This window comes from Salvia splendens, chromosome 3 (genome assembly GCF_004379255.2).
Source record: "Salvia splendens isolate huo1 chromosome 3, SspV2, whole genome shotgun sequence".
Lineage (NCBI taxonomy): Eukaryota > Viridiplantae > Streptophyta > Magnoliopsida > Lamiales > Lamiaceae > Salvia > Salvia splendens.
This window is the reverse complement of record NC_056034.1, coordinates 29,695,793-29,722,358: the sequence shown is the minus strand read 5'-3', so window position 1 is coordinate 29,722,358 and position 26,566 is coordinate 29,695,793. Positions and strand designations below refer to the sequence as shown.

The window sequence follows — 26,566 nt, the reverse complement described above, 5'->3', positions numbered from 1 at the left end:
TTATTTAAGTCCTAGTACACTGGTGAGATTTTCCCACACAAATATCAGTCTACAGTCCGGGACACCAGTCAGAATATCTGAGGTCGAGTTCTCAAGATCTTCACGTAGACAACAAGCAAGCCACCTTCGATTCTCAAGTGAATCAACGAGGTAAATTGGCTAACTCCATAGTACGCATGTTTTAGGGATATTTTGTGCTAAAGCATGTTTATAATTCAAGTTGTGAGCATGATACATGTGATAATTACGCGAATAGAGTTTGTCTGAATAATCTGCTAAATAGATCAGTTTTGTGTGATCCGTTAGAACGCACGCTTCCGCTACCAACCCCTTCAGAACCAACATCGATAAAAGTATACTTTGCTGGCCCAGACGGGTTGCATTGGAGAGAAGCTGTTCAAAGCGAAATTGATTCAATTTTGCTAAATCACCCGTGAGTGTTGGTTGATCTACCTGAAAGGGCTAAACCTTTAGGATGCAAATGGGTCCTTAAAAGAAAGTTTAAGGCCGATAGAACAGTGGACAAGTATAAAGCTCGACTGGTAGTCAAAGGCTTTAAACAAAAGGAAGGGTACGACTTCTTCGATACCTACTCACATGTAACGAGGATTACATCAATTCGAGTGCTTCTCGCGATTGTTGTTGTACATAATCTTGAGATTCATCAAATGGATGTTAAGACTGCGTTTCTAAATAGTGACCTTGAAGATGAAATCTATATGGAACAACCTGAAGGTTTTGTAGTACCTGGACAAGAGAAAAAGGTATGCAAACTAGTTAAATCCCTCTATGGATTGATACAAGCGCTGTTGTAGTGGCACTTGAAATTTGATAACGTGATGTTATCAAATGGATTTAAAATCAATGAATGTGACAATTGTGTCTACATTAAGAACACTGATAATGGATACGTTATAGTGTGTCTCTATGTTGAGGATATGTTAATCATGGGTAGTAACACCCAAGTGATTAACGATACGAAAGCTATGTTAAAGAGAAACTTCGACATGAAGGATATGGGTCTAGCCGATGTAATTCTTGGAACGAAAATTCTAAGAACTTCTGAAGGAATCACCTTAACACAATCTCATTATGTTGAGAAAGTATTAAAGAGGTTCAACGCCTATGATGGCATCCCGGCTAAAACGCCTATAGAGCTCAATGTTCACTTGAGCAAGAACAGGGGTGAGCCCGTTGCACGAGAAGATTATGCACGGGTCATTGGATGCATTATGTATCTTACTAATTGCACTCGACCTGATATTGCTTGCGTCGTGAACAAGTTGAGTCGTTATACGAGCAATCCAAGCAAAGAGCATTGGAAAGCTCTTGTAAGAGTTTTGAGGTATCTCAAGTATACTCAAAATCATAGGCTACACTTTTCGAGATACCCTCCGGTACATGAAGGGTACTGCGATGCAAACTGGATATCCGATAACAAAGACTCACTTTCGACAAGTGGATATGTCTTTACCATTGGGGGTGGTGTTGTCTCATAGAAATCCATGAAACAGACATGTACAGCACGATCCACCATGGAATCAGAATTCATAGCTTTAGATAAAGCTGCGGAAGAAGCTGAATGGCTTACAAACTTCCTTGAAGATATTCCATGTTGGTCAAAGCTCGTGCCTCCAGTGTTAATTCACTGTGATAGCCAAGCCGCTATTGGGAGGGCAAACAGTGACTTGTACAATGGTAAGTCTCGACACATTCATCGACGACATAATTCCGTGAGACATTTGATCACAACAGGGGTGATTACAATTGACTACGTGAAGTCATTGGATAATCTAGCAGATCCGCTAACCAAAGGGTTAAATCGTGATCAAATGAATAAATTGCTAGAGGGAATTCGAAATCCACAAACTAAATAATTGTCATAGTGGTAACCCAACCATGATGACTGGAGATCCCAAGAACTTGGTTCAATGGGAAAACTAAGCTGTGAGAATTCGTGTGAACACTCATCTACATCTATTCCCTAGAGAGTAATAGAGTGTTGAAAAAACTTACCTAGTGGTGAGGTTAAGTCTATGACTTTTAATGATCCCTAAAGGATCTCGTTGAGATGAAGTTCTCAAGGAGACCGAGTATAACAAGATACTTAATGAGGAATCACCTATGTAAGTGAGAAGTGAGGCCACTTCAAACAATACACTTATGAATCCAAAGTGGTGTCCAAGGCCTGAAATGGACACAAAACATGATAACGGATGGGGTTGAGGTGTTTAAGTGTTAACATCATTGTTTCGGTGCACGCCGTGGAGGAATAGTTCAAAGCATCGCGCTACTAGTCCGCCTGTGTATCCGATGGTGTTGACTATGAATGGTTGAAAGCCAAAAACTACCTATCCTTATGCTTACATACCTCTTGAGGGTTGAGCTTGTGTCTGCATACATATGCATTTGGCAATTTCCACTCACGTGTGGGATTGTTGGAATCGTGCTTGCTTAAACAACTTTAACTAATAATAAATGTTACAAGACGTTTAATTTTGTGAAATTAAATGCAATAGCGTCGATCTACGTTCCGAGTAGATGACCTTAGCATATTCATTTTCTCAAATCCGATTCCCGGTGAGTGAGAAATAATATATTAAAGTTAGTCATAATAAAACTAGAAATGAGCTATGAGAAAAACTAAGGGATTAATTAACTAAGTGTTAATTATCCCACATCGGGGATAATAAACTTCTCTGATGAAATATTTAATAAGATGAATTATTATGTGTAATAATTATCGTGGAATAAGATAGGTGACAGAGCCCACACGCCTGCGAGCCGCGAGCAGCGCACCGCGCACCGTGTGCCTTGTGCCTTGGCAATTGGTCTTTGGGTGGTCTTTGGGCTGTTCTTTGGAGCTGGTCGTTGAGCGTGGTTCAAGCCCCGCTTGTTCCTTTTAGACCACCTCAAACTCCACGCTATCCCCGCTGGACCCCGACGCATAACGGGAGACAAAAGGTCCCCGATGGACCCCGACGGTCCATGGTGTATTCCGTCGTGTAGTGTGTCCAGATGCATCGTGTCTTTTCAGCTCCCAACGGCTAGTGCACCAGTCAGTAACCCCCGGCGGTTATGGTCAATTGCCTTGATGACAGACATTATGTCTATTGACTCCAGCAACCCCTGTGGGTGGACTTGGCCTATAAATAGGCCTGCATCCATTGCATTCAAAACACAATAAACTCAAGCATTCTTGAATACACGCTCTCTCCCTCTCTGCATAATCTTCCCGTCGAAGCTCTGCCCCCGCCTTACTCCCGTTCGCCGGAGGTCTGCTGCTAGCGGTGCTGCTACTTCAGAGACGAAGTTGTTTTATCTTTGGGGACGACACGCCAAACCAAGAGCACTACCGGGGCGTATCTCGTCTTGCGGAAAGAAGACTCCTTGACTTGGCTTACCGCTTTCCACAAGTTTTTCCATGTAATTTTTTTTCAATTGTTTCTGTGTAATTTTCTCTTTGTTTTTATCGTGTAATTTTCGTCCGGCAAGTTTGTATCTCAAAATTTTTGAACATATTGTATACATACAATTATGTGGAACATGCTCAAAACATCCTTTAGGATTAATACAAAATTTTTGAACATATTGTATACATACAATTATGTGGAACATGCTCAAAACATCCTTTAGTATATTAATCCTAACACAGGTATGCCTCCTTTCTTTACGGCTTGATCGTCTTACTTATTAACTCTTTCATGTTAAAATACACTTTTGTTTCTTTTATACGATAGATTAATAGTACTTATTAATTACTTTACAAATTATACAACTAGTTACTTGAATAAATTTGATTATAATCAATAAAATACTAATAAGCAAATATGCCTTGAAAAGGAAAATAAAATATTTTAGTGAAGAAATCTTGATACGGAAACGTATAGAAAAATGATACGTATAGAGTTGGTAAGTATTTGGTGTAACCCTAGTTTATTGAAAACAAAAATATTCTTAACAATAAAAAACTGCATTCAAAACGAAGACATCCCATATTTATAAGCGCTTAGAACAACTCTATGAATCCAAGGAAATAAAATAAAAACTAAAAAATTGAAAATAAATTTTAAAAATAGTAAATTGTCTTTTTCTGCCCCTAAACAATGTTAGACGACTGGAATCCAGCGTACATCATTGTTACGATGTCATTCCCACACAAAGAACGTTTTTAGAATGTTTGTGGCATCGCCAGTGTCGACCGTCTTAATTTTTTAGGGATAATTTTCATTTAAATCATAATTTTTCGTTGACTTATGGTCAATTCTATAATTTTAAATATTAAATTGTAAAATTATTACATTTTTAGTTTTTCGACATTGCTTACAATATTTCAAATTAAAATTAATACGACAAATTAGTATGATATTAACGATAAAAAGACATTATTATGTGTTTTAAAAAAATAATGATATATCTTAAATGACATAGTTTTGTTTTATATCATTGATTTTGTCATATTAGTTTCAGTTTTGATTATTATTATGAGAAAATCGAAAAAAAATAAAAAAAAATATTTTAAATTCTAAACAAATATGAAATTGATAATAATTCAGTTAAAAGCTGTGGTTAATACTCCCTCCGTGCGCGAATAGAAGTTCCGTTTTCCATTTCACTTTGTCTGCGAATAGAAGTCACGGTTCATTTTTACTGTAATTGGTTATATAATTACATTCAATTAACTCATTACATCCACATTTCATTTATAACTATGTACAAGTAAGACTCTGTATACTACTAATTTTTTTCATTCACTTTTTTTAGCCTTCCTTAAAATTCGTGTTAGATAAAAATGAAACTCATATTCACGACGGAGGGAGCATGATACTGATACTTTTAGAAGCACTTGTAAAGGCGTTGCAACCTTTATAATCTGAACCGACAACATCGATCAAGAAGCATGAATTAAACAATAGTTGGTGTGCCAGTTTATTAATTTAAAAATTTTTTATTAAGGGGAAAATTAAACGCTTTAGTATGCGGAATCAAGGGAACTTAATGTTTTGATAATGCATATAAGCTGATGCGCACGTTGTGCTGTGCTTGGAAAAGTCAAACCAAAAGCTCTGGGGAATATCACCGAGAAATGGCATACAATTTAATATGACTGCTTCAAATGTCACAATGATTACAAAATTATTATAAAAAAAAAACACCCGAAATTTGATAAGTTTAATAACCTGAACTTCTTGAAAACCAATTTAATAAGCATTTATTTTGTTTTGTTGAAACGTCATTTTTTAAATATAAATTTGTAATTATTTTTTGGGGTTATTGTTGTTTAACATTTTTAGCTATGTTGATTATTCTATGAGTAAAACAACAAATATATTCTTGGAAATGATGTAAGAACCATGTGAAAATTCTTGGGATAAGCACAATGTGCCTTAAAAATGTGCAAACAACTAGATATTCATGGTTTGCAAGCTCTGGATCTGACATTGAACAAACCAAAATGAAACATGAAAATTTGAAAATGGGGATTCTCTCGCACTGCATTCTTGGCTTTTCTCTGTTGATTTTAGCCTGCGCCGTATTTTATCTGAGCAAGAACGAAGTTCCGACATCGTACGAGAATATTTCTAGTAGTAGCTGCAACTTATTTGAAGGTGGGTGGGTTTTTGACAATATATCACTCCCTTTCTACGAGGAGCAATGTTCGTTTATGTTGGGTGAGTTTGCGTGTGAGACCTTTGGTAGAAAAGATTTGAAATATCAAAATTGGAGATGGCAACCTCATCAATGTGATCTTCCAAGGTATGTGACTGTAATTCAATTTGCCAAATATTGGTGGGATATATTCAAATTGATGTTGAAAATAGGTTCAATGGAACGGCGTTTCTTGAGAAAATAAGGGGCAAAAAGCTCGTGTTTGTAGGCGACTCATTGAATCGGAATCAATGGACGTCCATGCTTTGCTTGATCGAGTCCTCGCTTGGCCCATTGTCACCAACAACAGTTGTCCGTAACGAGAATATGCGCTCTTTCCACTCTATTGTAAGAGTTACCGACTTTTTATTGTTGTACTACTAGTATTGTTTTGTGTGAATTTAACATATGTTCGACCAATACTAGGAATATAATGCGACGATCGGGTTATACTGGTCTCCCTTCATGGTTGAGTCTAATTGTGATGACCCACTTATTCATCGTGTTAAAACTCGAGTTATTAGGCTTATGGGCATAGACAAGCACGCAAGGCATTGGAACGATGCGGATATACTTGTATTTAATTCCTATTTGTGGTGGGCGGATCCTATGACAATCGTGTAAGTGCATCGTGTTAAAACTATAAAATCTTGTCTCACATTGACTTGGTGATGATCCTAGCTCATCTATATAAGTATGATCTAGGATTATCACCAAGTCGATGTGAGACAAGATTTAATAGTTTCAACACATCGTTTGCTATAAATATCAATTTCCTACTCGTAACCCCTCTCAATAGTCAATACTCTTCTCAGATGGGGAACATCATTTGCGAGCTCTGATGCCATAAATAAGACAGTGGATGGCATGAGCACTCGGCTCTACGAGATGGTCCTCGATATATGGTCGGATTGGCTAGAAATCAACATAAATCGAACAAAAACAAAGATGTTTTTCATGAGCCCTTCACCTTTTCATCTATAGTAAGTCACCCTATTATTATAATTTGGTATTAAGTTAATGTATTACGTAATTGATATAATCACACTTGCAGCGGTAAAAAATGGGATGAACTACGCAACTGTTACAAAGAAACAGAGCCAATTTTAGATGAGGGATCAATTGGTCTTTCAATTCTTGGTTTCAAAATGAGAGTCGCAGAATTAGCCTTGGAGAAGCTGAGGACTCGAGGCATAAACATTGAATATTTGAATATAACACATTTGTCAGAGTTTAGAGGGGATGCTCATCCCTCAATTCACAAGTATTTTTTTCATACAATAAGTGAGGAGGAATTAGCAAATCCAACAAGCTACTCAGATTGCAGTCATTGGTGTCTTCCTGGAGTCCCAGATGTTTGGAATCAAATTCTTTATTCTTATATTATGAATATTTGATGAGAAATGACCAGAGATTTAAGCTATAATGTAACAAGAATGGTTATTATAATTTCTGTTTTGACCTACTCCCTGTACTTTCATATTTTTCCCTTTCACCATTCTTAAACAAAACAGTAGAATTTAGTGAAAAAGAAAAAACGAAACAAAAATTACATGGTCAGAAAATAGAGGTGAAAATACCCGGAAAAAAAAGAAAGAAAAGAATCATACAAATAAAAATACTAGTACGAAACGATTCAGTACAAAAAACTAGAGTTAAAAAAGAGAGAAATTCATGTATACAACGCAAAAGTGCATACTAAAAAAATTACAAAGAAAAATGAAAATAGAAGGAAATAATATTTTAATATATGCCTAACAAAAAAATAGATTTCAAATTCCACTAATCTCATTCCACTTACTATCTCTTATTATAAAACTATTATCACACCCATGCAATGCACAACCCTATTAATTTTCTGTACAATACCAATTTATTATCCCAACAAAAAATTATATATGTAGTCGAATCATTGTCATGTTTGGTTGTCAAGATTTTATTTGATAAAGTAATAGTATGATTCCTTAAATTTTAAATTCTTATGTGTAATAGTACAACTTTCCAGGAGATTCTGAATCCTAACTTTTCTCAGGTATTTTGTTTTAAAGTTTTAGGATTATTACATATTTAGATATTTAATGGAAGGGGTATTACTATTATTATTATTGTTATTATTATTATTACTACTACTATTATTATTATTTAATTATTTTTTAAAAAATAATTTAAATTATAAATCATCCTTATTACTATTACAATTATAGAGGTGTGTTATATTGCTACTTTTACCCTTAAATTGCTAACTATAAATGATATGCATTGGATCATTAAATCAAGGCACATGATCATTCAGCCACGAGAATAAAGTGTAAAAACATTTCAGTTAAGGGTATTAATGTCAATTAACAAAAAGTAAGTCTTACCTAACTTTTAAAAAATATCTCAAAACTTTAAATGATTATGACTATCTTAATTTAAATTATTTTATATGACACAACATATATCAAATTAAAGATAAGTAAGGATTCTAACGAATTCTCACTTGCATATGTTCCAATGTCAAAATTTTTAAAAAATTCTTAAATTTTCGTATTTTTCAAGAGGCAACTTAATAGTATCAATAAAGCTATCATAATATGTCAATATAATACATAGACAATGGCAATACTAAATTGTGTTACATATTCAATGAATTATATTGATATGTTTACTACAATAAATTGACATTTTGATCAAAAATCCTAATTTTGATAGTATTCTTATCTTTTTAAATTTAAATATTATTAAAATAAAATTACGCATGATAATTTATAGACAACTAGATCTCTACAAATCTTATGGTTTTAAATTAGTCGTAATTAACAATTAAAAGTTTAGTTAGCAATTGATCACACCCCTACAATTATAATAGTATTGGCTATATTATTATTATTATTATATTTATAATTTTTATATTCATAATGATAATTAATAATTTAAAATAATTATAATATTATTTATTAAATTATGAATCAGATAATAATAAATAATAATTATAATTATTTTATAAATTAATAATTAATCAATAAAGACGTAGTAAAATTTTAACTATAAATTTTATTCAATTGTAATATCAGTAAAAACGTATAATTATAACTATAAGAATAAGTAAAAATGGAAATGTGATATCTTGTATGAGACAAACTAAAAATAAAATTGTGACATCTATTATGGGACGGAGGGAGTACTTTTTTTTATATTGTTTTATTATAAGTGAATAATTATTTTTAACAAAAAACAATATTATTTTCTGATGCACTAAGTATTAGCACTAAAAATATCTATAATCATACAGGGTTAAAAGGTCAGTACCAGGATATCGAACGCATAGAATAAGAGTGCAACTAGCTATCATATACTCCCTCCGTCCCGCCTAAGCGAGACGTTTCTATTTTGGCACAAGAATTTAGATAGTGGTGTTTAGTGAATTAAATTATTGATAGTAAAATAAGAGAGAGAGTAAAGTAAGAAAGAGAAAGAGATAAAAAGTAAGAGAAAGAATAAAGTAAGGGAGATGATAAAGTAGTTGAAAGAAGTGAGTTGATTGTTGCCAAAAAAAGGAAACGTCTCACTTAGGCTGGGACGGAGGGAGTACTAAGGCAAAGGTTTTGGTTGGATTTATTAAACTAGACAGAAATAAATAAACAAATAACAGAAAGCATAAAAACAAATAATGCCAAGCAGGCAAAGAATGTAGAATTTTTGGGATCCAAAAACACAGTCATGAGCTATTATCCAACCGACGTCCTTAAATTACGGTCTCTAGAGTTATTAAGTCGATCACAATACTAGATTAAACCTCCTCCCGATGCGAGAAATTATATTTGATGTTGAAATCAAAGTCCCCTTTAAATTACTAACATCTAACTCTCAAAAGATTGTTAAGACAAAAAGACCTCACGGGAAACCTCAACTCTCCCAACTTCTATTGAATTAAAGTGTGAATTATCCCTTTTCCAATTCAATTATTTCGTCTCCCGAATACTCTAATCAACTCTAACATGTATTCAAGAGGTAGCTAATCAATTGAATATAGAAGGCACAATGATAAATCAAATAACTACAAGAGTTAACAAGGAAAAACAATCGAATATCTTCACCATAAATTCCACAAGAGATGTTCTACTCATAGACAAGTAAAAGCTACAATTAAAGTACGAGACATGAAAGAAATTGATAAAGCCCAAGGTTGAATCTTTAATCTTCAGCCTTCTCTTGCCTAGATATGGATATGCAGAGCTACGCTCCAATAAAATATGGATGAATTATGTGTGGAATATAGGAGGGAAGAAGGTGTAGAGATGGAGAAGGATTGAAGATTTGGAGATGAATGAAAATCGATGAGTAACGATGCAGCATATTGCAGATGGTGGAGAAGAATGGAGATGAATGGATGAAATGTTTGAATTTGTTTCGTTTTCAAAAATTTTAGATTCACAGGGTTCTGATTTTGGAATGAAAATGGAAGACAGAGAGGATGTGAATTCACAAACATGATGAATAAAGGCATACATCAAACTGGATGAATATTTAAAATACTTAAACCCAATATTTCTCTCTCTAATTTAACTCACTACCTAAAAACTCCTAAAATCCCGTGCCGGCTAACATATGTGTCATCTTAGCCGGGACGGAGAGAGTAATATATGCAATTTAAGAACATAATTTGCATGTTTGCCATTTAAAACGAACTAAATCAAGGTCTTAAAAACATGCAAAATCCATGTTTGTCATTTTTATTTTTTTACTCTCTACGTCTCAGTCTAAGTGAGACGTTTTCATTTTGGCACAAGAGTTTAGGTAGTGGTGTTTAGTGAATTAAATTTTTAATAATAAAGTAAGAGAGAGTAAAGTAAAAAAGAGAAAGAGAGAAAAACGTAAGAGAGAGGATAAAGTAAAAAAAGAGAAAGAAAGAAAAAAGTAAGAAAGAGGATAAAGTAAGAAAGACAAATGAGAGAATAAAGTAAGAGAGATGATAAAGTAGGAGAGTTGAGTGAGTTGATTATTGCCAAAAAAGGAAACGTCTCACTTAGGTCGGGACGTACCAAAAAAGACTTCGATTTTCATGATTCGAGCGATAAAGTAGTATACTGAAAAGCATGTTTCGAGCGACTTCGCACGAATATAATCTTGCTTGTGTACAGAAAAACTCTAAAATCCACTTTTGACCCGATTCAGTATATCATTCGAGCAGTTTGCACGAATAGAATCAATATATTATTACATTGTGTTTGCTTGTGCGTTTATAAGATGTTTTATAAACATTTAAGAGAGATGATAAAGTATGAGAGTTGAGTGAGTTGATTATTGCCAAAAAAGGAAACGTCTCACTTAGGTCAAGATTCTATCTCGTTATATTTAACGCTTGTCCCATCAATGATAAGATTTTCATGAGTACAACTCATCATTTGATCAAACTTGTCTGAGAAAGACTTCGATTCCTTCTTACATAACTATCACATTCTTTGAAAGAATGCTTGGATTCGTTAATGGAGATTAGACTCCCACTACTGATCATAACGCTTTGCTCATCTCCTCATTGGTGAAAAGCATGTTTCGAGCAACTTCGCACGAATAGAATCTTTCTTGTGTACGGAAAAACTCTACAATCCACTTTTGACCCGATTTAGTATCATTCGAGCAGTTTGCACGAACAGAATCAATATATTATTACATTGTGTTTGCTTGTGCGTTTATAAGATGTTTTATAAACGTTTAAATGCATAAGAAGTAAACAAAGCCTAAGTCTTTTGCTTAGTAGACTGGTCGTGGGCTGCGCTCACTTTAAGGTACTACAGTCGGGTCTAAGCAATGCTTTGCAAACGAAAAAAAGAATTTCACAACCTAGATAGGCTTTGGCTACCTATCGTGAAAGGTTGCAATGTCAGTCCGATTATTTCTAAGCCTTAATGAAATAAGATGACGTTGGTGTGGTATAGCACTGAATGGATCTAACAGCAAGACGAGTCTTTATGCTATCTACTGAAAGACGAGGTCTTGATAATTAATTTCTTAATCTACATGCGTTAGCATTGAGCATACGACATTGAGTATCTACTACTTTGACTTACCAAAGGTGCGAGTTTTTCGTCACCTAACGAACCAGGTATATTGGGTAGTGGTGATCATTATCTAACGGTGCTAGTATTGCTATTATGTTGAATCGTGCGCGAGGAGAGTCTCGTTTGATAATGTCCTCAAGAGGAGCTTAAACAAGGTTTTATTATTCGGAAACTGACCAGTTGGAGTTTTATTATTCTATGAATAATAAATAAGTGTTTCTTGCTAAGTCCACTCTTGGAATTAATTATATGTTAATTAATTAAGTCCATAGCAGACTTTAATTAATGGGCATTTATATCTTAAGCACGGGAAATAAATAATAAACAAAATGGAAACCCGGATTACTTGTAATTTTGGATTTGGATGAGGAGTTCAATATTACTTCGGTAGTGGCTGCTCGTAATATTCCAATATAAGCTTGTATTAAATTGTGGGTTCAATTTAATTAGTAAAAAGCTAATTGGGGGAGCCCATATTCAAAACCTTCCATAGATCCCTGACTGGGCCCAATATGAACTATTATAAATAGGAGAATAAAGGAGACAGAAAATACACAATTAATGGTCATGAAAATTTCGCCCACTCTAATTTTAGAGGGGATGAAAATTTCAAAAAGATTTTCTCCTCCGTGAGATTTTCAGCTCCTCCTCCGTGAGAAATTTCTGTATTCTTTATTCAAGTCCTAGTGTTTCGATAAGATCAGCCCACCCTGATGTCGGAATAGAGTTCAGGACACCAGTCAGAAGATACGTGGTCTAGTATTGAAGATCATCGTGGAGAAGGCGCGAGCAATCGACGATTCTTTCGAGAATCAACGAGGTAAATTGGCTAACTCTGTAGCAATCATGTTTTAGGGATTTTTTGTGCTAAAGCATGTTTGAAATTCATTTTATGAGCATGATACATGTGATAATTACGCGAATAGAATTTGTCTAAATAATCTGCAAAATAGATCCGTATATGTGATCCGTTAGAACGCATGCTTCCGCTGCCAACCCCTTCAACTGGTATCAGAGCCCAGGTTTTGGCTCTGATTATTTGGATTTAAATTCATGTATGCATGTATTATTTGATTTCGAAGCATGTTCTTGGTGTTTTGTTTAATTTATTATGCATGATGAACTCAAGAATTATCGAATCAAAGAACTTGAATTACTCTATCGTACGAGACGTGCGATCCGTCGGTGCTCGAGCCGAGACGGATCGCACCACGTGCAATCGAGGTAGGAATGTCGAGACAGTGGGAGTCGGGGAGCCACGATCACGGGGCGACGCACAGACAAGCGAGGGCTCGCACGCGCCGCTGGCTGAGACCGCAAGCCCCAGACGCACCCGCGTCGAGATCGACGCATGAAGCTGGCGAGGTGCGGTGGTTCGTCCGAGAACCACCGAGACACCAGGCGCCAGGAGCTCCAACCCTAGGCGGAAAGACCAAGACGGGCGGTCGGAGCTGGCCGAGAGCAGGCGCGCCTCCGTGCGCGCCGCTGGCCGAGAGGCGCGCTCCGCCGCGTGTGCGCTTGGCCGAAAAGCGTCGACACTCGTCGGAACACGACGCCGAGACGGGCGCTGGCCGCTGGCCGAGAGGAGCCGCGCCTACGCGCACGCTCCTGGCTGAGATGCTGGCGACTCCCGACGAGCAGCTGGCCGAGACGCTGGCGCGCCACCTACGCGCCGGTGGCCAAGACGCCGTGTGTGTCGTATTCCGACGAAGAACTCGTCGGATTTTCGTCGTTCATCGTTCGTGCGAACCTCGTACGATGAGATAACGATGAAGGATTATTTTAATAATTATTTAATTATTTTATTAAAGATATCATTAAAATATTATTATTTAATGGAAATAAAATCTTTTGGGAAGATTTCCCTAGATTCTTGGCTTTTATTTTGGAAAATATTCAAGATAAATTTGGAAATAAGATTTGAATATATCTTTTATGGATTTTATGTATTATATAAGATTTGATTTAATATCAAATCATGGATTAATTAGATTCTTTCCTTATTCATTGGATTTATATGGATTTTATTCCTAGATGAATCCTAGTTATATTTGGAAAATAATAATCTAAATTTTATCTATATCCTATGGATTTATATGGATTTATTCCTAGACAACTCCTAGTTGGATTTAGATAATAATAATATTATTTTATTCTTATCCTATGAATCTAAATGAATTTATTCATAGATAAATTCTAAATGGATTTGGATAGTGATAATATAATATTTTATTCTTATCTTACAGATTTATATGGATTTGTTCCTAGATTTATATGGATTTGTTCCTAGATAAATCTTAGATGGATTTGAATAATTATAATATAATATTATCTAATTCTATGTATTTATATGGATTTACTCCAAGAATAAATCCTAGATGGATTAGGATTAATATTAATATTAATTTATTTTATCCTATGGATTTGAATAGATTTAAGATCAATCCTAGATGGATTAAAATAAGTATTAATCCATGATTATCCTTATCTTTTGGATTTATATCTTAGATAGATTAGGATAAAGATAATATATAAAAAAATCCTTATTTAATTGGATTTAGATAAATTAATTTATCGAAGAAATCCTAAGTAATGTTTGATATATTCTAGATGTCTATTCTAAATAGAATTAAGATTTGTATAAATCTTGGTTGATTGGATTTTATTTATCGTTTGGAGTATGATGGAATCGTTTCTCTCTAGTAATATCCTAGAACGATTTAAATAATGATAATACTAGATCAACACTATCTTGAATTGAGAGATTTGATTTTATCCGAATAAAATCTAGAATGATCCTAAATGGATTTGGATAGTTAACACTATCTTGATAAATCCTAAATGAATTTGGATAATCATTATCCAAGATAAAACTTAATTATTTAATTAATTCTCCCTTGACTAGATTAAATCATTGTAGTTAATTATCTAGTGTGTTTAAATGCCGTGCATTAAATGAATTTATCTGTTTATTTGGTGTTTACCTTTATAAGTGGATTATCTGCCTTATCTGCTTATGTGATAATTATGCAAAAACCATACAAAATATCTAAGCGATAATTACAACAAGTGGGTTGTATATGGTCTCCATCAATTGGTCGCAATTTATGAAGCTTTTTTTTTCTAATATTATCGCCACCTGCTCTGTGGGGACAATAATCCTAAGAAATAGCGAGTTCATAAGGCGGACTTCTCAAATATAAATAGTATGAACTAGAATGTGGTTTCCAATATTATCGCTACCTGCTCTGTGGGGACAATAATCCTAAAAAACTGCGAGATTCAGAAGTTCACACAGAATTTATGAGATAGCTTGATCTTGTTAGCAGCACATGAGCATTGTTATGGGAATGTGTTGTAGAAATGAGACTCTGTAATGCTAAATTCGGTGGTCTTGCTTAGGCAACATTAGGCGGCCATGTCACACTTGTGGTCTCTGGACTATTCGTCGATGATTGTGACCAGTAAAAATGTAAGATTTTAATGCGTATTGACCTCCTCTAGAGGATAAAAAATTTTAATTTTACAGTTGCAAGATACATAATTGTTTTGTGGTTATTTGCGATTATCTATTAAGCATAAGTATGTGATAATAAGTTTATTTGCCAAATCTTCATTATGTCATTCAATATCTTGTCTGCGATCCTTAAAGAAATTAACTCGAATGCCAAAATTATGTAGACTAAAAAAGTAAATGGATAAGATTCTCATCACTAAAACTTGGAGTTAATACTCACTGATTCATGTCCTCCATTTCCTCGGCATAATTCCACGAAGATTGTTCGAGAATGCATTTTGCATGTACTTGACAAGTTCTTTGAGGAATAAAGTCAAACTATTTTCTTATAAGTAGCATGACAAGTCTTGGTTAGTGACGATGAAAGATAGATATCAATAGAATCTGTCAAGATGATTCGATTGAAATATCCTAGAGGGACAGAATGTTTTGAGGATATCCTAGAGGGACAGAATGTTTTGAGGATATCCTAGAGGAACAGAATGTTTTGAGGAATCTTTTGATCACTCAAATAGTTTTCTGACTCAAGTCATCGTCTAAAGTAATAAGAAATGACTACAAGAAGGTTTAACTGAAAAGTAGAAAACCAAAACCCTCAAAATATTAGTTGTTATATTACTTTTAGAGGAAAGTAACATGATAGATGACGAATTCATAAAGGTTGCATTTTCCCTAAGTCCTAGTTCATTTGAACAAAAGACTAGATATGGAAATGAGAGAGCCTGAATTGTCATCAAAGCTTGTTTAAAGCGAGTGAAGATGCTTAGTAAGTTGGATTGACCTCTTTTAGAGAAGGACAATGACTTACATAACAATGCAACTTCTAAGTAAGAGATCTTGATCCAGTTAGGTTTTTGTTGCAGTGGGAGCTGTTAATGCTCAATTATTATTTTATGGTTGATGTTTAAGGCATCATAGTATTGAAACAATATAGATGCAACAAGTTTGAGTATTAAACAGCACATCAACTTCTTAAACAATGAATGATGAAGTATTTATGGCTCTTAGTCTTAAGGCCAAGAAAATACTTGGTTATTGTTCAAACTGATCTAGACTATCAAGATTTTAACAATTTGTTAAATAGTTTGAAAGTCGAGATTGTCTATTCGATGCACTATGAGTTAGAATCATTTGATTCAGAATACTTATATAAGTGCAACGTAAAAAGACTAGCAAGTCTCAATGGTTTACACCAATGAGGAGACGAGCAAAGCGTTATGATCAGTAGTGGGAGTCTAATCTCTATTAACGAATCCAAGTATTCTTTCAAAGAATGGGATAGTTATGTAAGAAGGAATCAAAGTCTTTCTAAGACAAGTTTGATCAAATGATGAGTTGTACTCATGAAAATCTTATCATTGATGGGACAAGCGTTAAATATAACGAGATACACCTTAAAGAAACTACCATCATCAGTACCTTCTACAAAACACGAGTTGTGGACTAGAGCGTCTTTAGTCTAGCACATCTCAAGGTGTAATGTTGTTCCAATGCATGTTGGAAAGGTATCCAAGTAATTGGAGTTGAGTACTGATCAGGTATGTTTTAAGGTTTTCCCAAATGATGTAAGGTTATAAGTTCTGTAATCTTCAAAGATTGAATTCTTATATTAAGATCAAGAAAGGAACGAAAAGCCTAACAGTGTGATAACTCTTAGTGTGAATTCTTATATCGAATTTTCCACGTTACCAAGGACTAATACCATTAGAAGCTTATGCACTAATAAAATCAACTTCAACACCTAAGATTGTTAGAACCATGTCGTAGTGGGAGCGTTCCTAGGAACATAACAAGTTCATGGGTCTAAGAGTGCCGCAAGACTCGGTCTTAGATTAACTTGAACATAATCCCTTTAACTACAATGTAGAATTGGTTCGTTTGGATATTCATCCTTGGAAAGGTGGTAGATTCCAAACTACAATCTTAGATAGACAACAAATTTTACAAGACTTGCAATACTGCCTACAGGTTGTGTCAGACAGTGGGAGCTAGTACATTTGCAAGTGTAAATGTGGATCTCAAATGGCTAGTCAATGACAATGGGCTCTTCCCAAAGAGAAATATCATATTCTCGTTGTTGTTGTGCCAAGATTTGTTTGATCCTTCTGTCTATTAGCACTTACATAATTAGAATGTATGCATCATGATTGTCAAGACAGCTTTCTATTAATAGAAGTCTTGAAGAAATCATCTACATGGAACACCCTAATAGGTATGTAATAGAGGGCAAGAAACGCATGATTGGAAGCTTATGAAGACCTTTGTGGTCTTAGGCACGCATCTAAATCAGAGTATGTGTTTTAGCTAGATTGTCAAATGTTTGGAATTTGACATGTGCCCTTAAATGTGTTGTGAGGACAAGGAAGTTGAAAGTGCATTAAATATGATATTATTGGTACTCTACGATGATGAAATCAATAAAAGTTGCAAACAACTAAGATTGGCATCTAGCGTAGGAAACTGGTTGTCTACCCAGTTTAAGATAAAGGATTTAAGAGAAACTAATTACATTCTAAGCATCTAATTCTTTGAGATTGCTAGAAAGAATGTTGAGATTCTCTTAGGAATCCTATATCTATACATTGCTTGGAACATTTTAGCATTAGAATTTCCATGAAAAGGTTTTTACCATTCAAGATGGAATTATCTTGTCTCTAGTCAAGTGTCGTTTGACACTTAGTGAGAACAAGAATTATGAGACTGGTTCTGCAGATAGATGTCTCATGTATGCTATGATGTGTACTAAGTTTGATATTAGTTGTGCTTTTGCATAGCAAGTATATATCATATTAATCATGGCAAAGGACTTTGATTGAGGTAATGGATATACCATAGTACTTGAGAAAGACTAATCTCCTCATTGGTGAAAAGCATGTTTCGAGCGACTTCGCACGAATAGAATCTTGCTTGTGTATGGAAAAACTCTACAATCCACTTTTGACCCGATTCAGTACCATTCGAGCAGTTTGCACGAATAGAATCAATATATTATTATATTGTGTTTGCTTGTGCGTTTATAAGATGTTTTATAAACATTGAAATGCATAAGAAGTAAACAAAGCCTACGTCTTTTGCTTAGTAGACTGGTTGTGGGCTGCGCTCACTTTAAGGTACTACAGTCGGTTCTAAGCAATGCTTTGCAAAAGAGAATAAGAATTTCACAACCTAGATAGGCTTTGGCTACCTATCGTGAAAGGTTGCAATGTCAGTCCGATTATTTCTAAGCCTTATTGAAATAAGATGACGTTGGTGTGATATAGCACTGAAAGGATCTAACAGCAAGACGAGTCTTTATGCTATCTACTGAAAGACGAGGTCTTGATAAATATCTATTTCTTAATCTACATACATTAGCATTGAGCATACGACATTGAGTATCTACTACTTTGACTTACCAAAGGTGCGTGTTTTTCGTCACCCAACGAACCAGGTATATTGGGTAGTGGTGATCATGATCTAGCAGTGCTAGCATTGCTATTATGTTGAATCATGCGCGATGAGAGTCTCGTTTGTTAATGTCCTCAAGAGGAGCTTGAACATGGTTTTATTATTCGGAAACTGGCCAGTTGGAGTTTTATTACTCTATGAATAATAAATAAGTGTTTCTTGCTAAGTCCACTCTTGGAATTAATAAGATGTTAATTAATTAAGTCCATAACAGACTTTAATTAATTAATGGACATTTATATCTTAAGCACGGGAAATAAATAATAAACAAAATAGAAACCCGGATTACTTGTAATTTCGGATTTGGATGGGGAGTTCAATATTACTTCTGTAGTGGCTGCTCTTAATATTCCAATATAAGCTTGTATTAAATTGTGGGTTCAATTTAATTAGTAAAAAGCTAATTGGGGGAACCAATATCCAAAACCTTCCATAGATCCCTGACTGGGCCCAATATGAACTATTATAAATAGGAGAATAAAGGAGACAGAAAATACACAATTAATGGTCATGAAAATTTCGCCCACTCTAATTTTAGTGGGGACGAAAATTTCAAAAAGATTTTCTCCTCCGTGAGATTTTCAGCTCCTCCTCCGTGAGAAATTTCTGTCTTCTTTATTCAAGTCCTAGTGTTTCGATAAGATCAACCCACCCTGATGTCGGAATAGAGTTCAGGACACCAGTCAGAAGATCCGTGGTCTAGTATTGAAGACAATCGTGGAGAAGGCGCGAGCAATCGACGATTCTTTGGAGAATCAACGAGGTAAATTGGCTAACTCCGTAGCAAGCATGTTTTAGGGATTTTTTGTGCTAAAGCATGTTTGAAATTCAAGTTATGAGCATGATACATGTGATAATTACGCAAATAGAATTTGTCTAAATAATCTGCAAAATAGATCCGTATATGTGATCCATTAGAACGCATGCTTCTACTGCCAACCCCTTCAGAATTTAGGTAGTGGTGTTTAGTGAATTAAATTATTAATAGTAAAGTTTGAGAGAGTAAAGTAAAAAAGAGAAAGAGAGAAAAAAGTAAGAGAGAGAGGATAAATTAAAAAAAGAGAAAGAAAGAAAAAAGTAAGAAAGACAAATGAGAGAATAAAGTAGGAGAGTTGACAAAGTAGGAGAGTTGAGTGAGTTGATTATTGCCAAAAAATGAAACGTCTCACTTAGGTCGGGACGTACCAAAAAAGAATACGTCTCACTTAGGATGGGACGGAGGGATTATTTTATTTTATTTTAATACTTTATTCACAGAAGTTTTAAATCTTGTGCAAAAAAAATCTTTACTGTCAAAGAAAGAAGAGCGTATAATTATTAATAAATAAATAAGAAATAATAAAGAATAAAAAATGTAAATTATTTCAATATCACTTAACTATATTATTATAATTAGAGAAAAAGGGGTATTAGAGCAACCAGGGGATTCAGTCGCAAACCCTAAGAGCATTAGCATTGGGGCGCCCTAAGGGACGCCCTAAAACCCGTCCTATGCACCACCGCATCAGCATTTTATCCTCATACCCTTCCACCTGCAGTGGGGGCACCCTATAAGCCGCCCTAAAGGCCGCCCTATAGGTTTGACCGAAATCCATTTTATAGTGTAATTTGAGTGTGGAAAAGTGAATGAAAATGTTACAAATGGGGTAGGGAGTATTTATATAATTAAATTTTTTGGAATTAAAAACAAAAACGCATTGCATCGTCCACGTCGCCCACAGTGGGCGGATGATGGCGCGGACGATGCCCTATTGTCCGCGTACCGTCCGCAGACGATCTATAGGGTGCAGATGATGCATCGGGCATCGTCCGCGCACCCATAGTGGGCCGACAATGGCGCGCCAGAGGCATCGGGCGGCCTATCGTCCGCCCCATTGCGGATGCTCTAATCATGTTTACCTTTCTTGAAAAGCTCAGTGTCCGACAAAGGCTCTCTGATAAGTGAGTTATCTCCTAACGTACGGATAAGAGCATCCACAATAGCGCGCATCGCGCGGACGAACTACCGGCGAGCTGCTCGTCCATCGCGCTCGTCCACTATTGCGACCGGTGAGCGCTAAAAGGAAGAGCCAGACGGACGAGAGGTCGTCCGTCGGATAATGCGGTAGTCCGTCCTCTCGTCCGTCCGCTCATCCGCTATCGTGGGTTCTCGACGGAGGAGTGGACGGACGAGAGCATTTTTCAATTTTTTTTTTCAAAACTCTATATATATGGCTGGTTGCACTTCGTTTCATTTGCACCACGGACGAGCGACCGGCTAACGCATATATTATCATGCACAACATGTACAGATTCAAGGCATAACATGTACTTTGTTTGGATTGTTTTTTAGTTTGCGATGGTTTTTTTAGTGAACTATGTATTTTTAAAAAAATTTAAATATGTATGTTTTTTTATAAATAATATGGTTGCATTTTTCCGTATTCATGTCAAAATTTTAATTCTGTATTTGTGAATTTGTTTGTTGGGATGTCCTAGTGCTTGTCCACTATTATGCAATAGGATGTCCTAGTGACGTGGTAGAAGGTGTTTTTGGGATGTTGATAAGTCGTATTCTAGGCCTTGGTTACTGGTCAGTATAATGTGCATAATTGGAATATATTCTGCAAAACAGTTGCTAAAGTGTGCAGGATGAGTGTTCTAGCCAGTAGGTAAAGCTTCGGATACTTCAGGCGAAAAGGGCGTCAGGATGTTGTTATCCTGACCAGTATGCATGCCAAAAAGGCTCGAGATGGAGAAAATGAATAGCTGGGAAGATCAGCCGCAAGCAAGGGGCAAAAGAGTCATTTCATGTTCGAAGTCTACCCTAAAAATCAAGGGAGGCCTCCCTATAAAAGGAAGCCACTCGGAGAGAGAATGATCATCAATTAGTTAGTTAACTCCTACGCTTAGTTAGCAATCTCTCTTCGGTAGATCACTCCTTCAGCATTACCCTTCGTAATTCTCGTTCCTCGCCACATCCATGGTCACTTGAAGATCATCAGTTCACCGGAGTTCCATTCTCTCGTTCCAGTAAGCGTGTCTCGCAGTGTCAACAGTTTCATCGCCCGGAGTGGCAAACAATCTTTATTTGCTTTCTTAGTTAATCGCATTCTGTTTTCTTACGATTGGATTTGTTGCACTTTAAATATTTGCTTACTTTGAAGTCTTAGTTGTGATATAAACGTTTTATTGAATATGAAGTTGTTTTCCAGCATCGGTTTATGTTTGTTTTCGCTTCTTTCTGCCTAGATAGCTTTGATCTAGCTGTTACGGTAATTTCCAATGTGGAATCGCATATTTTAACTTCTGTAGTTGATCTATCTGAGTTTGCAAGTCTAGATAGCTGTTAGATTTAGATCTGAATTAGTTAAGTGTGAAAACCCAGTTTACGTGATTTCTGTCACCCTGCATGTTGACCAGTAAGCATAATTGCAGTTTCAGTGTTCGATCTTTTGATTTGAAGTTTTAATTGTAGATCTGTGTTCTTTAAGTTGTTAATCTGTGTTTTTATGGTGATGAATCTGGTTTTGCTGATCTGATTTGATTTATGTTGAAGAAGACAACATCTCCATCCAAGTTTGGGACCACTTTTGCTTTTTAACAACTTTTTACTTTTGTCCTTACTTTTCAGCTGCTAATTTTCAGATATGCAGGTCTAGTCACCTAACTACCTCTTTCCCTCTGATATTCCGTTTAGCCTCTTATAGTAAACTCGTACCTTCTACATTTATTTCTGAAACATCATGTTCCCTCTCACACGTACACAGCCTTCTGTTTAACATATCTCCCGCCTCCTAGTCAGTAGAGTACCACCTTAAATTCCAGCCTAGATAAGTCTCAACCCAAAGCGTGGTAGCTAACCAAACCTTTCCAGAATATCACCACAATTCCCAAAACGCATTCATCTCTGTGGGATTCGACCCTTACGTCCACTATACTAGCCAGTAGAAGTGGGTTGAGGATTATTGATACCAGGTTCAGGATTAGCAGGGACTTCCATACTGATCAGTAGGATACACCCTTTGCTTGAAACGACACCTGCACAAACCTGCTTTTTCAAATGGTGCCGTTGCCGGGGATGAATGACGTTATTAACTGTTATTGTGAGTGATACTTTGGCGTATATAGTGTGCATAATTTTTCTCTTTTCCTTTCGTTTCAGTTTATGAGCAGCAGCTCGGCTCCTGACCATCGGGGACCGAAGATACTTCAGCGAGGATCTATACTCGTAACCACTCGATCCGGCCTGTCGACGGCTTTGTCTGACTTAGGCTCGAGTAGTGACGAGGAGCAATACACCATAGAAGGGTCAATACCAGAAGGGATACCACTGTTGGAAGGAAACCCGAGAAGGATGGCCGCTCAAGGAGAAGAAGATCCTGAGATCGGGACGCTGAACGCACATACCGAGGGAGAACCACCTCAAGCCATAGTTGTGACCCCAGGGAAAACTGCCTGTGATGTGAAGCCTCATGCGATCGCAATTCTGCCTACATACTGCGGGAAGAGTTACGAAGGGCCGTATGAGTTCCTTCATGAGTTTTGTAAAATTTGTAGGGCACAGAGAAGGCCAGCAGGAGCGACTGAGGATGATAGACTGAAGGCCTTGCCGTTCGTACTGAAAGGGGAGGCTAACACCTGGTTCATGCGCCTGCCCCCCGACTCCATTGAGAGTTGGGCTGATTTCAAGTCAGTATTCCTAGGCGAGTTTTTCCCGTCATCCAAGACAAGCGCGCTGAAAAGGAAATAACTAGTGTGAAGCAAGGGTACGATGAACCTTTGAGCAATTATTGGGCGAGGTATATGGGCCTTTTAGATGCATGTCCCAATCATCGCATGGCGGACATTGAGATACATCATACCTTCTATGAGGGGATGAACATAACAACCAAGGACCTGGCCAATTCGTCGTCGGGAAGAAGCTTCACGCAGCTACGGGTCAGCGAAGCGAAGAGGGTCCTAAGGAAACTACTGAGTGCGAAGAAGGAGTATGACCATTCAAGTGATGGATACAACCGAGAAAGGGTTGCAAGTGCCTCGTCTACTGACCAGGAGCAGAAGCTTGAACAGAAGATGGATTTGAAGATGGATGAGCTGAAGAAGTCACTCCTGAGCGCAATCGAGAAGAATACACCTCCGACTTCCCCAGTTGGGAACTACAAGGGTGCAGAACAGGGAAACCAAGAACCGAGCTATGATCAGTGAAACGACTCGGTCAGTATGGAGCAGGCTAATGCTGCCGGGTATTTTAACTCAAATGGGAATTGGATCCAGGGGAGACAACGGGATGCACCATGGAGGGACCATCCGAACTTTCGATGGGGAGATGGGGGCCAAAATCAAAACCAAGGTCCAAGTCAGAACCAATACCACTCTCACCCGAACCAGAATTTCAACCGGAGCCCAGAAAATCCAAACAAGCAGTTCAACTGGTCAGGAAGGAACCAACAACCCCATAGTCAACAACCTCAAAACCAACACCCACAAAACCAGAATCAAAACCCTGTTTATGTACCACCCCACCAGAGAAACTTTCAAAATTACCTGAATCAGCCTAACCAGGGTCCGCAACATCAGCAAAACCATAACAAGATCCAAAACCAGAACCAGAACCAATATCACCATGACCAGTACAACCCTCCTGGCCAGTATAACCAACACCCATCTAACCAGAACCAACAAAACTTCCAAAATTTCCAGCCCAACCAAAGTTCCCAGTATAACCAGCACCAAGGCCCAAATCAGTCACAATATCCCAACAGGACAAGACGATCCATGGAGGACATGATGGGAGAATTGCTCGCGTCACAGCAAGGTATCAAGGGTGAGTTGCAATCCCACAACGAAGTAGTGCAGGGGATGCAGAATGCCCAGAAGGAACATAAAGCGAACATGGATATGATGAACAGGCAGTTGGCCCAACTGGCCAGTTCGGTGGGTGATTTGAGAAGAAATTCAGGGAAACTCCCTTCTACAGTCCATATACCCGAAAAAGAGAATGTTAGTAAGGTGACACTAAGGTCCAGCACCTCCTATGAAGGACCCAAACCGAAAAAGGCCAATGGAGAACCGAGTGGGATGAAAAAAATGGGCGATACCATTTCGTTGGAAGAGCTAAAGAAACCAATGCCTCGGATGCAGGATCCATTTTTCTTAGATGAAGAACCGTCGAGGAATAGTGAAATCGGAGGCATGCAGCCCAAGGTGGACTCATCTAAGGAGAAGGAACTGACGAAGGAAACTCCAGCCCAGAATGCGCCCGAGAAAGACTCCGGGAAGGCTGTTTAGAGACCGACGGAAGGAACTAAAGGGGAGAAGCCATTCCCTTACCGGTTCGTGACCAAAAGGAAGAAGGAAAATCCAGTGGATTATATGTCGATTTTTGGGAAGCTGGATGTCACCATACCATTCCTCCAGGCCGTGAAGCTACCCCCACTTGGGAAATTCATTAAAGAGTTCATAGCCGGGAAGGCCCAGGAGAATGGAAAAATCATGGTGGAAGGGATAGCGTCAGCAATAGTGCAGAAGAAGCTACCGTCCAAGAGAGCCGACCCAGGTATGTTCACTCTACCCATAACTGTAGGAGATGTAAAAGTCGAGCATGCAATGTGTGACCTGGGGGCATCTATAAATGTTATGCCATTGTCAATCTATAACCGATTGAAAGGAGTTAGATTGTCGAGTACTAGGGTGTTGATCCAACTGGGTGATAGGTCATGCATAAGTCCTGAGGGTGTTTTAGAGAATGTGTTGGTTAGAGTGCATGATTTTACCTACCCTGCTGACTTTTATGTGATTAAAATGAGTGAGTCCGAGGCTAGGGAATCTAGTGGCATATTGTTAGGGTGACCATTTTTTAGAACGGCCAAGACAATAGTAGACATGGCTGAGGGGACAATTTGCATTGATTTCCATGGGGAGAAATTTACTTTTGATATCAATGAGGCCATGAAGAAGCCTATTGATTCTGAAAATCTATGCTATGTTGATGTGATTGACCCTTTAGTCCAAGATTTTCTTGAGACCGAACTATTGCAGGAGAAACTTCAAGCTTTAGATGTGTATGAGCAGGCTGACGTAGAAGCTGCTGCATGGTGCGATCTGATCAGTAGCCAAGGGTTGACTGATGAAGAAATAGAAGGAGCGATCAAGGAATTTTGCCAGAAATCAGAGTTCATTGGAGCCGCAGGGGCTCAACTACCAGCTAGTATAGAGGAATGTCCAGGGGGAGAATTAGAAAAAGAAGGAGAAGCTGAAAGAAACCCTCTACCCGAAGACACACTTCCACCCCAAGTCGAGCTGAAGAAACTGCCATCGAATCTGAAGTATGCTTTCCTCGGAGAGGAGAACTCATATCCAGTGATCATCAGCAGCAGCCTTACAAAGGAACAAGAGGCGAGGCTACTGACTGCGCTAAACAAGAACAAGAGAGCAATTGGATGGAGTCTTACAGATTTGGTGGGGATAAGCCCCGACGTCTGCATGCACCATATTAGGCTGGAGGAAGGAGCAAAAGCGCATCGAGATGCTCAAAGGAAGGTAAACCCTAACATGCGAGAAGAAATATTGAAGGAATGAGCTGATACCAGCGAGGCTAGTCACGGGTTGGCGAATGTGCATAGACTACCGCAAGTTAAACAACGCAACCAGAAAGGAACATTTCCCTTTGCCTTTCATCGACCAAATGTTGGAGCGACTAGCTGGAAAGAAGTACTTTGGTGTTCTAGATGGGTACAACGGATATTTCTAAATTTACGTGGATCATGAGGACCAGGACAAGACCACATTCACTTGCCCATTCGGAACCTATGCATACAGACGCATGCCTTTCGGCCTATGCAACGCTCCAGGTACGTTTCAAAGATGTATGATGAGCATATTCTCCGATTTGATTGAGGACTGTATAGAGATATTCATGGATGACTTCACG

At 37.3% G+C, this 26,566-nt stretch overlaps 1 protein-coding gene across 1 annotated transcript; it reads left to right on the top strand.

The window, feature by feature from the left end:
- The first annotated feature begins 5,476 nt into the window (after positions 1-5,476).
- LOC121796842 (protein trichome birefringence-like 34) lies at positions 5,477-7,046 on the top strand. Its single transcript, XM_042195617.1, has 5 exons — positions 5,477-5,757; positions 5,823-5,997; positions 6,076-6,269; positions 6,465-6,632; positions 6,704-7,046. The coding sequence occupies exons 1-5, from the start codon at positions 5,477-5,479 to the stop codon at positions 7,044-7,046; spliced, it is 1,161 nt and encodes a 386-aa protein (XP_042051551.1).
- Positions 7,047-26,566: the final 19,520 nt, after the last annotated feature.